General features: G+C 40.3%; 1 protein-coding gene across 5 annotated transcripts in view; it reads right to left on the bottom strand.

The window, feature by feature from the left end:
* The window catches only part of TMPRSS15 (transmembrane serine protease 15), a 62984-nt gene extending 50227 nt beyond the window's left edge, over positions 1 to 12757 (bottom strand). For all 5 annotated transcript variants that reach the window (XR_009557481.1, XM_035114992.2, XM_035114994.2 and 2 more), the window contains exons 1-7: positions 12220 to 12757; positions 9890 to 10011; positions 8115 to 8182; positions 4607 to 4758; positions 3090 to 3131; positions 1250 to 1288; positions 124 to 243 (exon numbers count right to left, since the gene is read on the bottom strand). Coding sequence is in view for 4 of the 5 variants with exons in the window: in XM_035114992.2 (XP_034970883.2) it covers positions 124 to 243; positions 1250 to 1288; positions 3090 to 3131; positions 4607 to 4758; positions 8115 to 8182; positions 9890 to 10011; positions 12220 to 12364 (688 nt within the window). In the remaining variant the exon portion in view is untranslated. The remainder of the gene's footprint in view (positions 1 to 123; positions 244 to 1249; positions 1289 to 3089; positions 3132 to 4606; positions 4759 to 8114; positions 8183 to 9889; positions 10012 to 12219) is intronic.
* Positions 12758 to 14751: the final 1994 nt, after the last annotated feature.

The following is a 14751-nucleotide window of genomic DNA, read 5'->3' as shown; positions in this document are numbered from 1 at the left end:
ATGGGTTAAAGAACTAATATGGTATGACCTTCCACATATTGTATTACCTTCCACATAACACTGCATGATGTTGAGAGATTCTGGAAAGGGTCAGAGGTTAATTGAAGGAACTCAAATTCTTACCACATGTTTTTTCATTTTCATCAGAACCATCTGGGCAGTTTGGTATTCCATCACAAAATGATTCTCTTCTTATGCAGCTTACACCATCAGCACAAAGCTCATCAAGAGGTAAGCATTTCACTAAAATAAGTTTTTTTAAAAGGAAGATGGCATTATTCAGAAAGTTTCTTTAATCATATACAGTTTGTTGTTTAGATTGTGCACCATTTAGAGATTTTTGAAATATTAAGTTACACATCAAGCTTTAAAAATAAGTAACTAAATATAGCAAGGGTGGTCTGGGATGCCCAACCCAAAATACAGTATTGACACAGTGTTCTCTATACTTTCAGTGCAAACTCTTCAGTGTACAAACCTGGAGCAAAAGGCAGTCATGCATTCTTCTCCCAGATGTGCTACTCTAGTCTTTCCAATAAGATTGCTAACTGGCCCTTTAACAGCAGTTTGGTTCTGCAGCAATCAGGAGGTTAAAATGTTTAGCTGTGAAGGATTGAACCTAGGACTGCATCAGTTTTACCCCTGAGTTACAAGCCCTCCATCCTCTTAAGGGAACTTTGTGCCTTCATACTATTCTGTGAGCCCAATATTACCAGTGACAGAGACTGATTATAAGTTCTGAGATACTTCAAGTAAAGGCATAATAAATCCTGTGAAAAAAATCAGTAGTTGCAAAAACTCAAAGAGCTTGATTTTTTATTGACGTTAGAAACTGTGCTTATAAAGGACAAGTTTAAGTCCTTTTTGAATGAAACTTCAGAAAACTAAACCACATTGCCACCTACTGGAGAAAGAAAATGTGCTTTCTTCCATTACGGATTCTCTTTCCAAGACAGAATACTGTAACAAAAGTATATCCAATCATCAACCTTTTTAAGCACAAATGTTCCTTACTTGTTCCTAATATCCACTAATTAGTACAGACACAGGTTACTGAAATAGATGTATATTAGCGTAATGTAGCAGAAAGTGCTGCTCATAATTTGAACACAACCTTTTAAAGCCGTATCTGCACAGGCTCAGTGTGGATCTTGTGGGTAGAAAAGCATATGATTTACTTGATTACAAAAAATACCTGGAATCTTTGATACAAAAAAACACTATATCTTGCCATTTTTTAACTACTAACCTGATGTTGTCAAAGGACTCGTACCAAATGTTCTGAAGTCTTCAAAGCAAAAAACAAAGACAATTGGGAGGGGGAACAGAAAATTATTTATAAAGCAAATGTTCCTTCCATTCCTATTAGAAGCTTGATAGTGCAATCCTATGCATGTCTACTCAGCAGTAACCCCAGGGCCGTCTCGAGCAGGTCGGGCGCCCTTGCGCTGAGGCGCGGAGATCGCTCTGGTGCCCCCGCCCTCGCAGCGTGCAGCACGGCTTCCGCGTGGCTTCGTTGCGCAGCACCCCCCCTGCCCACCTTGCACCACCGGGAGTGCACCTAGAGCCGGGCCTGAGTAACCCCCCCTGAGTTCAATGAGACTTACTCCCAAGTAAATGAGCATAGTATTGTAGCCTTATGCAAAAATGTAGATAATGATGTGAGCAGTATATTACTTTGGTTGTTCCACTTCATCAATGACTTTGTCTAGATTTCTTTCAATATTAGATTATATGCTTTGTATTTACCAACCTGATGTCGAACCAGGCAGAGGGCCTTCTCAGTAGTGGAATTCACCCTGTGGAATGCCCTCCCATCAGATGTCAAGGATATAAACAACTATTTAACTTTTAGAAGGCATCTGAATGCAGTCCTGTATAGGGAAGTTTTTAATGTTTTATACTTCGTTATGTATTTAAGAATTTGTTGGGAGTTGCCCAGATTGGCTGGAGAATAATAATAATAATAATAATAATAATAATAATAATAATAATACATATCAGAATGATATTGAAAGTGTGGGAGTATATTGTTTAGCCATTGGAGATCATCAATTATTTTCCACAGATTTTCCTTTTAATTAGGCTGATATAACCTTTATACCATATTAACTAAATTAATTGAAATTATGTTTATGTTTTCATTGGCTTGCTTTTTGGTGTTAGCTTCTGTGTTGTACCCATCTCTGCTATTTATTATTGTTAAAACGGGATGTTGTTGTTTTATAAACTAACTCCTCAGTGTCTCTCTATCCCTGCTTTATTCAAACCTCAGTCATTGTTTAAAATCTCCATTTCCCTCAGTGTCTCTTCACCTTTGCTTTACTTCTTTCATTGTTTAAAACTACTATTCCCCCCCCCCCCACAGTGGAGAAACTTTCACACAGAAATAAACTCTTCTCTCCTCTCTCCTGCCTTGCCTCCACAATACCTTCCCATAACCACCCAAAGTCATTTATTACAGACATGATTGTGCCTTTTCCTTCCTGCCTCTTCCTCCTTTCTATGTCCCTCCTTTAGATCAGGCATCCCCAAACTGCGGCCCTCCAGATGTTTTGGCCTACAACTCCCATGATCCCTAGCTAACAGGACCAGTGGTCGGGGAAGATGGGAATTGTAGTCCAAAACATCTGGAGGGATGAAGTTTGGGGATGCCTGCTTTAGATCCCTAGGAAACAGCCAATGAAAAGAGAGTGATGATGGACTAATGCAAATATAGTATATGAGAGAGAGAGAGCATGCAAATTTCAAACCATCCATTAGGAAAAAATAACAAGTAGGAAATAAGAAAATCACTCCAATAGTCTAATTCAGCCACTTACACAGTGGTCTCTCAGCTAAGACTGGAAGAGAATGACCACTCTCATGAAGGACTTTGTTTCTTTATTTCAACACCCCAACCCTAAAGTACTGTTACTAGAGGTGTCTTGAAAAACAATTCGCTATGATTTCAAAATGAGAGATCCACCACCTCTCTACCCAATTCCCTTTTTTTTTTTTACATCTTATCCCCTCTCAAGCTCTGGTTGTTTGTCCAATCAGCTTGGTTTCATTTCTGAGAAAATGCTATATGATTTGTATTTACTAACCTGATGTTGTCAATGGACTGTTTGTGCTAAACATTCCTGAATCTGCAAAGCCAAAACAAAACTGAATATTATTTCAGAACACAAAAGGAAAAGGAAAAGAATAAGCTGTGCCATTTTTTAAAAAATTTTTTTTGGAAAAGAACAAGGAGAAAGACTTGGGTTGGAGACTCCCTGCTCCAATTTAACATGCCTTGTTAAATTGCACGGTCCAACTTGGGAATGTGAGAATTTGCCCTGATTTTACCCCGATTCACCACTACCAATTAAACACAAGTTCTAGCCAGTAAGGCTGATGCTAATTAGATGACTGTGCAATGAACAGCTGCATTTTCAATTAGTGGTTTCCATAACAATGAATTCCAGTTTGGACTTCAATTTCTGAATCTAAAACACATGAGGTATGAAATATTTACACAGAAAATAACCTCTCAAGTGCAAGCTATTTTCAAACTCTAGTTTTACTAAGTGAGAAACTTAGAAGGAATGGCTGCTGAGGGGTGGGCAGCACTTGTGGCCTGTCATAGACTCCCCATGCCTGGGATGCGAAATCCCTTTTGGTGTGACTAGCCGTTGGGTCCTCCCCTGGCCAACTGTTTTGGGTGGTGGGATAGCCTGCCAAGACTTAAAGACCTGCTGCACGCATTTCACTCAGCACAGTCACCCCAACCCAAAGAAGGTGTAATTTTAGGGTACCCCATTAGAGGGGGCTAAGTGCAAGTCTCTGCCCAGAAGCCAAGTATGGGGCAAGGGCCATAGAACTTCCAGCGGTGGCCAAGGATGGGCCCCATCAGTGGACCTGCATCTTGTCATGGTCCAAATCCCAGGCACAACTGTGCTTAAGCTTCATCCCTCCCATCAGGTGGCTGATAATAGATATACCCCCAATGCCCGAGTCAAAACCTAACCTACACCTGTAATCAATAAAGTTGTGGCCAATTTTTAATCCCAGACTGTTGTCTTGTCAAGTTTGTTCCATCACACCATTGCTATTCGCTTCACCCTTCGAAGTTGGGGGCTCTATAAGTGGCGTCCACAATTGATATTGTATATGTAATATCCTGTACTTTTTTTTTTACATTATTTGATGCAAGCTATTAAATATTGAACAGTTTTCTAGTCCTGTCACTATGGGGATGGATTTGGGGGTTACTTTGGGGTGGGAAAGCAAATGAATTGGGACACCAAATTTCCCTATTATATTATACTGTAGATATTCACCCCCTTTTGGAAACTTTCCCATCCTCTCTCACATCTTCAATGTACACAGTGCCTGAATTTCACTTCTGACTCATCTTACTGCATCTCACAAATTCAGTCATTGCTTTGTTTTAAGTCAGCCTTGTTGTGGCTGTTGTAGGTAAATACCTTAGGATGAGGAGTGTTGCTGACTCTGATCGACACAGAAAGACTGGTTGGCAGGAGCAGGGGTACTTTGGAGAAGATGCCATTGTTGAATGGATAGGAGTTAAAAGAATAGCACAAGGCAATGTTTCAAAAGGAAATACAGTAATGATTACCTGTTATTTCTATGCTGTTCACATCAATGTTGAGAGTCTGCAGAAGATCACTTTTATTTCTTTCAATGCCCAATGCAAGTTCATTCTTTATTGTTACACCAGGCACCCATTGTACAAAGAAAAGGTTGAATAGTACAATAATGCTGCCATTTCTGCCAAAGAACAACAAAAATTAACAAAATTAAAGTCTGCTAAAAACCTTTTTGTTTAGGTAAATTAATTGTAATACAAACATTTGTTTTTTAATATATTAAAATTGTTTATTTCATTGATAATTTTATTGTCTATCTACTGTTCTTCTCACTGCTTTGATGATCAGTGGGATCATGGAAGTTTAGGCACTGGGCCAGAAGTGGTGCAAATTTCAAACTCCAGATCAGGAGATAGTAAAAAAAAAGTCGTCGTCCCCCCCATAAAATGTCACCACACCAAAACTACATATAATCCTTGCTTATATAGTGCTATAATGAAAACTCAAGATCTGAAATAAGGGAGAGGATATCTTGAAAAATATAGTTTTGTAAGTGACTGCAAAATACACGAGTGTTGACTCTGATAGCAAAAGGGGGGAAAGGATGAAAAGAGGCCTGTAAATGAATGTGGTGAATAAGTAGGTGTGCATTCAATCAGGCTAAACAAATTAAAAAGAAACTAGTGGCATATTTTAGAATATACCCTTTATAAGCGGAGAGAGTGAACATGACCTAAAATGCTCCATCCTTTGCCGTTTAATCTGAGTATTGGGATTTTTGACAACATTAGTTTACCCAGTGGAAGTTTCTGCTTGGTTTCCTTCATTTTCTTTACTCTCAATATAGATGTCTCTACTTGTAGCAATATCTGGACTGGCGATGATGTGTGACTCTATAATAATGCTTACTGAAGTGAAGAAAGTTTTCTCGTGGTTAAAAATCAGCAGTGACCTTTCTTATTTCAAAGAATTCCTGCCAGCAGATTGTCACTGATACAGCTGTGCTTTGGGGTAAGAGGTGATTAATCCTATCATGGAGCAAAGCAGAGGCTGCGGCAATGTAGTGAAAGATTCTTCCCTTTAATTTCTTAAATGATTCTAATAACCTCTAGGCCACGCTGAGTAAACAAAAGCTTTTGATGCTATCTTTGTGACTCATCTGAGTTCCAGGGATGAAATGAGAAATTGGATTGTCCTGAAGGATAGGGAAAACACTTTTCTTAGGAAAGCTGCACAAGGATACACTCTTTGAATCAAAGTAACAATTGAAATTGGTCGGCATGCAAACAATGCATGCTCTTGTTGTCTAAGAAAAGATAGGGCTATGCTGGTAAGTTTAAGCGCTGGATTTCTGAAGTTGTGCCTCCTCCTATATTCCCCTGCCCTGTTGTAAGGTTGTGGGGTTGTGGAGGACCTCTTCACAGAACCATCACCAAATGAAGCACATAGGTGGGGCTTCTTGGTAGTAGCCTCTAAGTTGTGAAATGGATTTCTCCAGTTGCATCTTGTACTTGCTTTCATAAGCAGGTGAAGATACACTGTTTTTGCTCAGGCTTTTGGAGCAGTGGGGTGAAGTGATGGTTCTCTTACTTTTTTCTCTGGGCCACACTTTCAGAATAATTTTTTTTCTCGTGCCACATGACATTTTTTATTGATAAGAAACAACTCCCAACGGTGCTTGATTTATAACATAGAACACAGATGCTTTGTAATATGATCGTGGCACATCTAGAGAGTGTAAAACAATACAGCTAGGTAAGAACATGAATCATTCTCAAAGTATAATACTGACTCTTCATGAATCTTCCCACCACACTTGCCATCCTCTCCGCCACACACTTTGAGAACCACTGTTTTAACTGATTCCACCTTCTCTGTGGTATTGATGTGCTTGCTGCTTGTACCGTATATTTACTGCAGGCATCCCCAAACTTCAGCCCTCCAGATGTTTTGGACTACAATTACCATCATCCCTTACCACTGGTCCTGTTAGCTAGGGATCAAGGGAGTTGTGGGCCAAAACATCTGGAGGGCCGCAGTTTGGGAATGCCTGATTTACTGTGATTCTAAGGCACAATATTTTATGGCTTGTATCCAATGCATAGTAGCTTTCTTGTGAGTGCAAGGATTTTTGCCTGCACAACAGGACTCTCCCTGCTCTCCTCCTCCATCCTGTACCCTGCACCTTCTCCAAAGCTACTCTAGAGGGTTGGAGGAAATCCCAGAACAGATTTAGAGATGTGTGGACAGGAGGAAGGGTTGCACCCTTATGCTATTGGGAAGGCTACTTGGTGCTTCATAGGATTCAAGCTAATGTTTTTGCATTTCATCCAGCATGTCCTGGTAACCTTGGTAGAGGGGCAGAAAAAAAGAAAACGGGTGGGTAAAGTGAACCCTACACCTCAGAGAAAGCCAAGGCTTATAGGTCAAGTGGAGAGTGATTCATCAGCATTCAGGAAGTGCTGATTAGGGATCATTTTTCAGTGTTGAGTTGAGCAACCATTGCCTGTGTATGGGAGGTGCTTGAGTATACAAGTTGGCACTTTATCAAATGTAATCGATAAGCTGAATTACGGTGGGGGTAGATGTTCAAAAGATCTTAATTGATACTGCTTTGGTTACTAAAAACATTTATGTTGTATTCGGTTTCATTTCATTTCTCAGATTGCAAGCCAAAAGGTTCTGGTTTTACTTAATTTGAATATAACTTGACAGCAAATGTTATTAAACTTGGGAATGGTGATTCTGTGCTTCATTAACATTGTCAAAGGCATCAGACAGCTGCTGTATTTAGCAAAGGGAAAATGTGTCTCATTTCTTGACAGATCTGCTGGAGAACTGATTAGAATGGCAGTCAGATATGCTATGAGGAAACACGGAGTAACAAAAATCTCGGAAAAATCAAAGAAACTCTCAGAAAAAATAAGCAACAGACGTTCTATGGCAGCACAGTTCCCTAGGCCTTCCTGGAAGTGTTATTCCGCAGCTTATTATACAGGTCGTGAATGAAACTAAATAAACAAATTCAGGTGTTAGGATCCATTGCTAAATTTGGAAGGTGTTGGTAGAGGTAGCATGCTCCTCCCCACATCATCATTCCTGTTACCCTCACCTTGTGGAAGGTATTTGTATGATATGGGCAGCATCCTGTATCTGTGAGGTTCCATGTGCCTTATGGAATCATGTGAAAACTCAGGATTGTAAACCACATTGGGGTGTGTGGGTAGGGCTCCATGGATACAGGATACTGCTTGCTTCACACAAGAACTCCCACAAGTTGAATGTTACAAACATGAGGCAGGGTGAAGCTAGGATGCTACCCCATCTCAAATGTTTAATACTACATCGTCTTTAGTGGGCTAAAGAGAAGCATGAAGAGGAATATAATATGCTGTATTATCATCAAAATAATTTACCTCCTTTACTGCACACATTTGCATATATTTCAATCTGTATGATTTTAGCATTATTTAATGTACATAAAACTTGTAATCCCCCCTTTTCTCTATTTTTTTTTTGGGGGGGAATACACCTTACCTGAATTGCAGTATTTTACAGTCCTTGTAGTCATTTTGAAGTTCACTTGACTGAAATATATCATCCACCTAGATAGAAAAGGATGACATAAAATGTTTCAGCTATCTAGAGGGGGACAGATGACAGGCAATTATGACAAAATATTTCATTCGGTGCCTACATGCAAATTTATGAACTTTCAAGTGAGGTAAAGGTAAAGGGACCCCTGACCATTAGGTCCAGTCGAGGACGACTCTGGGGTTGCGCACTCATCTCGCTTTACTGGCTGAGGGAGCCAGCGTACAGCTTCCAGGTCATGTGGCCAGCATGACAAAGCCACTTCTGGCGAACCAGAGCAGTGCACAGAAATGCCATTTACCTTCCCACTGGAGTGGTACCTGTTTATCTACTTGCACTTTGACATACTTTCGAACTGCTAGGTTGGCAGGAGCTGGGACCAAGCAACAGGAGCTCACCCCGTCGCAGGGATTCAAACCGCCAGCCTTCTGATTGGCAAGCCCTTGGCTCTGTGGTTTAACTCACAGTGCCACCCACGTCCTTTTTAAGCGAGGTATTCACCTAAAATAGCTCTGTTATTTTTTAAAAAAAGCTCTGGAAGGTTCTGTGGGTGGAGAGAGAGGGAGAGAAATATTGAGAATAGGATCCACAAGTACAACAAGGCTATATAGGACCAGGTAAGAGTATTGTTCTTGACTAGGCATCAAGCTTCAATTTTTTCCGAGCTCCTGGTGGTCAACAATTGCACATGTGTAAGCATGGAGGCTTCTAGACACCGACTTAATACTGTAAGTGGATCTATCAGTTACCATAAATGGGTTTTTATTTAAATCAAATTTTCCACAGAAATGTTAAATCTGGATTAAATGAAGAAAAAGTGTAAAAACACTCAAGGAAGATGCAGCGCCAGGGAGAATCCTGTGGGATAGATAGGGAGACCCAGAGGGCTGCATTTGGCCCCTGGGCATGAGATTTCCTATCCCTGCTTTAAACTAGGACACACTGCTAAACATCACCACTATTTGGCATTGGAAGGCATTCAGATATTAGTCCCAATGGTAGTTTTCCTTCTGTGCTAAATAGCATCTTTCAGGGTATAGGAGTGCTTTTGTCCAGACCATAGCATCAGCTCCCTCCCTACAAGCCCATGGTGGCTACTTTAATGATAGAAAACAGCCACCTAATACCATGTTCATGTACATCATTAGATAATATACATCACAATCAGTCGATTCCAATTAAGTTCTTTTTCTCCCCTTCCTGCAAGGCTCAACCATGAATCTACTCTGGAGGGTCCCAAACCCTCTGAAGCAGATTAGAGGTGGGCTGCACGGGGGAGAGGGTGAAGGGTAAATTTCATTTCCACAAATGGCTGCCACAACTGGACATCTCGCACTATTGATATCTGCGTGTAAATGACAAAGAACTTGGATAGATTTAATACTGAAAGAAAATATAGAGCAGGGGTTCCCAAACTACGGCCCGGGGGCTAGATGCAGCCCAATCACCTTCTAAATCCGGCCCGTGGATGGTCCGGGAATCAGCATGTTTTTACATGAGTAGAATGTGTCCTTTTATTTAAAATGCATCTCTTGGTTATTTGTGGGGCATAGGAATTTGTTCATATTTTCCCCCCAAAATATAGTCTGGCCCCCCACAAGGTCTGAGGGACAGTTGACCGGCCCCCTGCTGAAAAAGTTTGCTGACCCCTGATATTGAGGAACCTGTGAAAGCTATTAGCTTGTAATTTGGTAAAGAATGTATTGGCTGATACTTACCATTTGCTGAACATCAAAGGCAAGAGCTTTAAAGGCTGTTGATGATTTATCTTGCAAAGCCGGACTGAAAGACGCTCCTGACAGTATGGTGAATTTGCCCTGGGCTGTAGTTCTGCTCGCATCTGATATAATTAAAGGAGAGATATGCCAGCAAGTTTACATTTCTCTCATTTTATTTAGAGCTGTCCTTTGCACTTTCTGTGGATTCCAAAATGGAACCACAACATCAAGGAGGAATGAGTGACAATCCTTATGTTATGCTTATAAGTCTCCTCACAATTTTGAAGTATATCTCTGACAATGGGTTTGGTGTAAATACCCAACCTTGCAGTGGCAGACCTTGGGATCTCAAATTTCAGCAGCATTTTGTGCAATGCCAAAATTCTGCACCCTTCACCTCTCACATTCTGTTCGAAATAATAGTTGCAGTGTCCCCTGTGGCGCCGCTGAGGTTCAGCTACCAGTGCAGTCAAACTCCCTTAAATACATCTCTGCAACTGCAGCCTGGACATAATGCTCTCTTTGATATAGTTACACTTCTACTGCATAGGAATGATGGAAATTTCCTGTAGCAAAACACCCCCCCCCCACACACACACCACACACCCCCACACACGATAGTTGGCATCAGCTATGGAAGTTGTGTCACTTCTGTCTAAGGAAGGCACAATGGCTAGGCAGCCAATTTCATCCCATATAGGAAATCATGCTGAGGAAATTGAATACTTTCAGGGTATTATAAGAACTAAGGATTAATGCTATTTCCTCTGGGCATGAAATAGATACAATTCTCTGATGTACCACTTTGAAAGAGGCTGCTTTGATTTGACACAGATATGTCTGACCTTTTCTGTCAGAACTCATGTATAGCTTTGGTGAATGTAGAGAATACCTTCCTACAGTCATTTTGATCTTTCAGTTTGGTAATCTTATAAAATAAAGTTCATTTCAGTCATTTGAGATCTAAAAATAGCACCTTAAATATTTAAATTATCTAATCCAGCCTAAGAATTTTATTTTTTTCCAGTTCTGAAAAACAGCAAGGATTGAAAAGCAATCTCTTAAATAAATCCAATGTTCCTCGTGTTGTCCCTTTAAATCTTTTCATGGAGCAATGCCTCTGCTTCATGTTCCTGGTTGTCACTAGCAGATGCAAAGAGACTGACACCATGAGGTTGGGCACGACACCATTAGTGAACTATGCTATCTTTTTGATGTTGTGAGTTGCCCTAAGCATGGGTTTATTATGGAAAGGTGGCATACAAGTAAATGATGGTGATGATGATGACACAGATCAATCACCCATGAAAATATAATATAATTTCTGGTGAAATTTTTGGTGTGGCAAATTTAACATGTTCTCCAAACGTAACATGGGACTGGGACTCAAAGTGTTTAATTAAAAGGTAAAGGACCCCTGACAGTTAAGTCCAGTCGCAGATGACTCTGGGGTTGCGGCAATCATCTCACTTTACAGGCCAAGGGAGCCGACGTTTGTCCACAGACAGCTTCCGGGTCATGTGGCCAGAATGACTAGACTGCTTTTGGTGCAACGAAACACTGACACCAGAGCAGCACACGCAAATGCCGTTTACCTTCCCTACCTATTTATCTACTTGCACTTTGACGTGCTTTCAAACTGCTAGGTTGGCAGGAGCTGGGACAGAGCAACAGGAGCTCATCCCTTCACAGGGATTCAAAACAATGTGTCCCAACCAAGAGTTGAATTACTTATTAGTAAACTGTACCACAGGGGCACTGCCTAATAATAATAATAATAATAATAATAATAATAATAATAATTTATTATTTATACCCCAGCCACTCTGGGCGGCTTTCAACAGAAATATTAGAATACACTAATTTCTTAAAGATTAAAAGCTTCCCTAAACAGGGCTGCCTTCAGAAACACTTAGCACTTTGCAGAATGTGGTGTTAAATATGCTTCAACAAAAGAACTTATTTTTCCTTCATCTGTCTTTTCGTTCAATGCACTGTAACATTCCATTGATTTAAGCAAGTGCCCTATAGCTCATACAATCAATTCTCAAACTTGTAAATTAAAGGAATTCACACAAAAGGGTAAGTACAAAAGCAACTTTCATATCAACTTTAAAGTCACCCTGTTCTATTCTGTCATTAACTCAGTGAACATATGCTTTAGTATTTAAATTATGGTCTAAGGGTTCACTACTTTTTCTGTATAATGATTCTTTTTCAAAGCAGCAGTACATCTGCCTAGCATCAAACATGACAAATAATTAAAGTAACATGAGCAGTTGACTTCAGATATTTACTTAAGAGCTCAAGGTTGAATCCTACCTCCTTACCTTGTTCGGCTGGTTTACTTTCGAACCACAAAAGTGTTAATAATCCAACGCAAATGCATAATGATACTGTAAACAGAGTAGCAAACAAAATTTCATAGCTGGTAAGAGGAATGCAGTTTTTCTTTGATCTTTTTATCAGGTTCATTTCAGGATGGAAAATGGTGACGAATTAAGGATTGCCACCCAATGCATGTAAGAATAACAAGAACAATGACCTGCTTGAGCAGATATTTATATACCGATGGTGATTAGGAACTAATTGCAACTTTAATCTTCATTTACACTCAGTCATTTCAGCTCAGGTTTCTCTGTCATGCAGTGTAATGATATGTCCTCAAGAACATATACATAGTATGGAAATGTAACTCCTGTTTAGAAAGATAATATTTTTCAACATAACATATGAAAACAAAACATCCAAGGTTATAAATGTTAATTGTCAACTTTAAATTATTATCATTCTACCATTTATCTGTCACCAGTGAAATTAATGTGACATTCGATATTGCTACTAGGCTAGAGGTATTGGAAGCCTTGTGTCAACTTACCTTTGCACCAAGAAGATATGAAATCAAAGTTATAAACTGCTGGAAACAGTGGCAGTCAGTTTGGAAAGGTTCATTCACATTCAAACCACTTATCTTCAAACCACACACCCAGTTGCCCAGGGTTTGCTGAAGAGATACTGTCACCTAATGCGAGGTTTTTTAAATGATCCTCCATTCCTGGATAAAGGTAGGGATAAGTGAAACCATCAATATTTTTTTCTGGTTATGCTGTTTTTGTATGAGTTCACCCATTAGTCTATCCCATCACATTTCTACATGTGAAGTTCACATGGGCAGATAAATCTTTTTTCCTTCTTCTTCATTCCGGGAGCTTTACAACAATTTCCTTTCCATTTAGTTCAATCAGAGTGAGCTTGAGGCCACTGGGGCTGGGGTGTGGGAAGCATAAAAAACGACAACATATTGGGATTGAAATGGCCACACCTTTATTGATTACAGAGGTAAGTAGGCTTGGGCAGAGGTGTTGGGCATGCTTCCTTTCAAGATGGCGACGGAGACAGCAGCCTGGTCAGACTCTCCTGCTTTCAATTAAGCTTTTAAGTAGTTTTTAGCCACTTCGTTATTTTAAACTCACAGTTTTAACGTTTTACTGGCTGTTTTACTACCTCATCGCTTCTCCTTGGTTTTAGTTTATTGTTTTAGTTTATTGTTTTATTGTTTTACTGCTCAATCTGTCCTACTGCAACAACGGATGCCTGATGAAGCCTGTTGCTGTGAATGACTTGCTGTTTTCTCTACTGGCTAAAAACTTGGATTAATACATTGCTGTGGAGACTTGGTTCTGGCTTGGATAAGGTACGCTTAGTCCCCCCAAAGAACTAAATTGCCGGGCTGTGGGGGTGAAGGTGAAGACGCCGACTTTCATACGAACAGGCAGTGAAACATATCCTCAATGCAAGTGCTGGTAGCCTCGAAGGAAATATTTATTACCTGAGTTTATCCCCCCTCTTCTTGATAATCTGAATTATGGGATATGGGAAACGTCTTAGAGATTCCGAGGAGACAGTTCCCTCTTCCTTTCCAAGATCAAAGCAAACAAGGGTTGAATCATGTCACTTTAAAGAAGGGAGTAATCTACTGGAATGTTCCTACACGGTAGAAACTCAGAACCGCTTCAACCCCCTGATTGATCACACGCCAGTACTTAAAGACGAAGAGCAATTTATGCCACAAATAACAAGCGATGTGGCCAACAGCAAAAGTGTAGTCTCTCTTCAGAAGGAGGAATTGGTCGTTGACGCAGCCAATCATATGACATTTGAACAGTTACATTTAATAATTAAAACCTTGCACTGTATATTCAAAAGAATAGATGATCTTTCCTCCCAGCTGCACAGTCTTCAACAAAAGCTAGTTACTACTACACTATCGTCAGCCGGCGTTAAGTCCCTTGAAGAGAGAAAGGCGACGAGGAGTTTGTCCTTAAATAACAAATGTACTGACAAATCTAAATACAACCTTAACCTTCAATTAGGTCATCAATCCTTGATTCTAAAACCAAGGCAAGTGAGCCTAACTATACAAAATGGGGACCCAAGATGGAGAACTCTGGGCGGTGCTAAGGAACTCCTGAAGGTGCTTTTAAATATTGAGGCAGCACAAATTGACCTTTGTGCAGTCCTCCCCCTTGCCCATCACCACAAATCCCAGAGAGTCCTGCTTGCGTTTCAATCTACAAGAATTCCCTCTATCATATTACGAAGGAAAGCATTTTTGTCTCGCTGTGGGATAACACCAACGAGAGCCTTCATAGACCCTACGCCTAAACCCCTATTGTTGGAGGCAATAACCAAAGAGGTCTCAAAATCTGCTAATCCTGATCCACTAGTGGATGACAGAGTAGGTGTTCTACCTCAGGAGAAGAGTTATGTGGCCTCCACTCCTCTGAAAAAGAACAATGACCATCTGGTAAGTGGCCTGACACCTCCAGAAGAGATCGAACTCATTGCCTCCTTTGCAGATT

This window comes from Zootoca vivipara, chromosome 4 (genome assembly GCF_963506605.1).
Source record: "Zootoca vivipara chromosome 4, rZooViv1.1, whole genome shotgun sequence".
NCBI lineage: Eukaryota > Metazoa > Chordata > Lepidosauria > Squamata > Lacertidae > Zootoca > Zootoca vivipara.
Note: the sequence above shows the minus strand (reverse complement) of the source record. Positions and strands in the feature narration are given on the sequence as shown.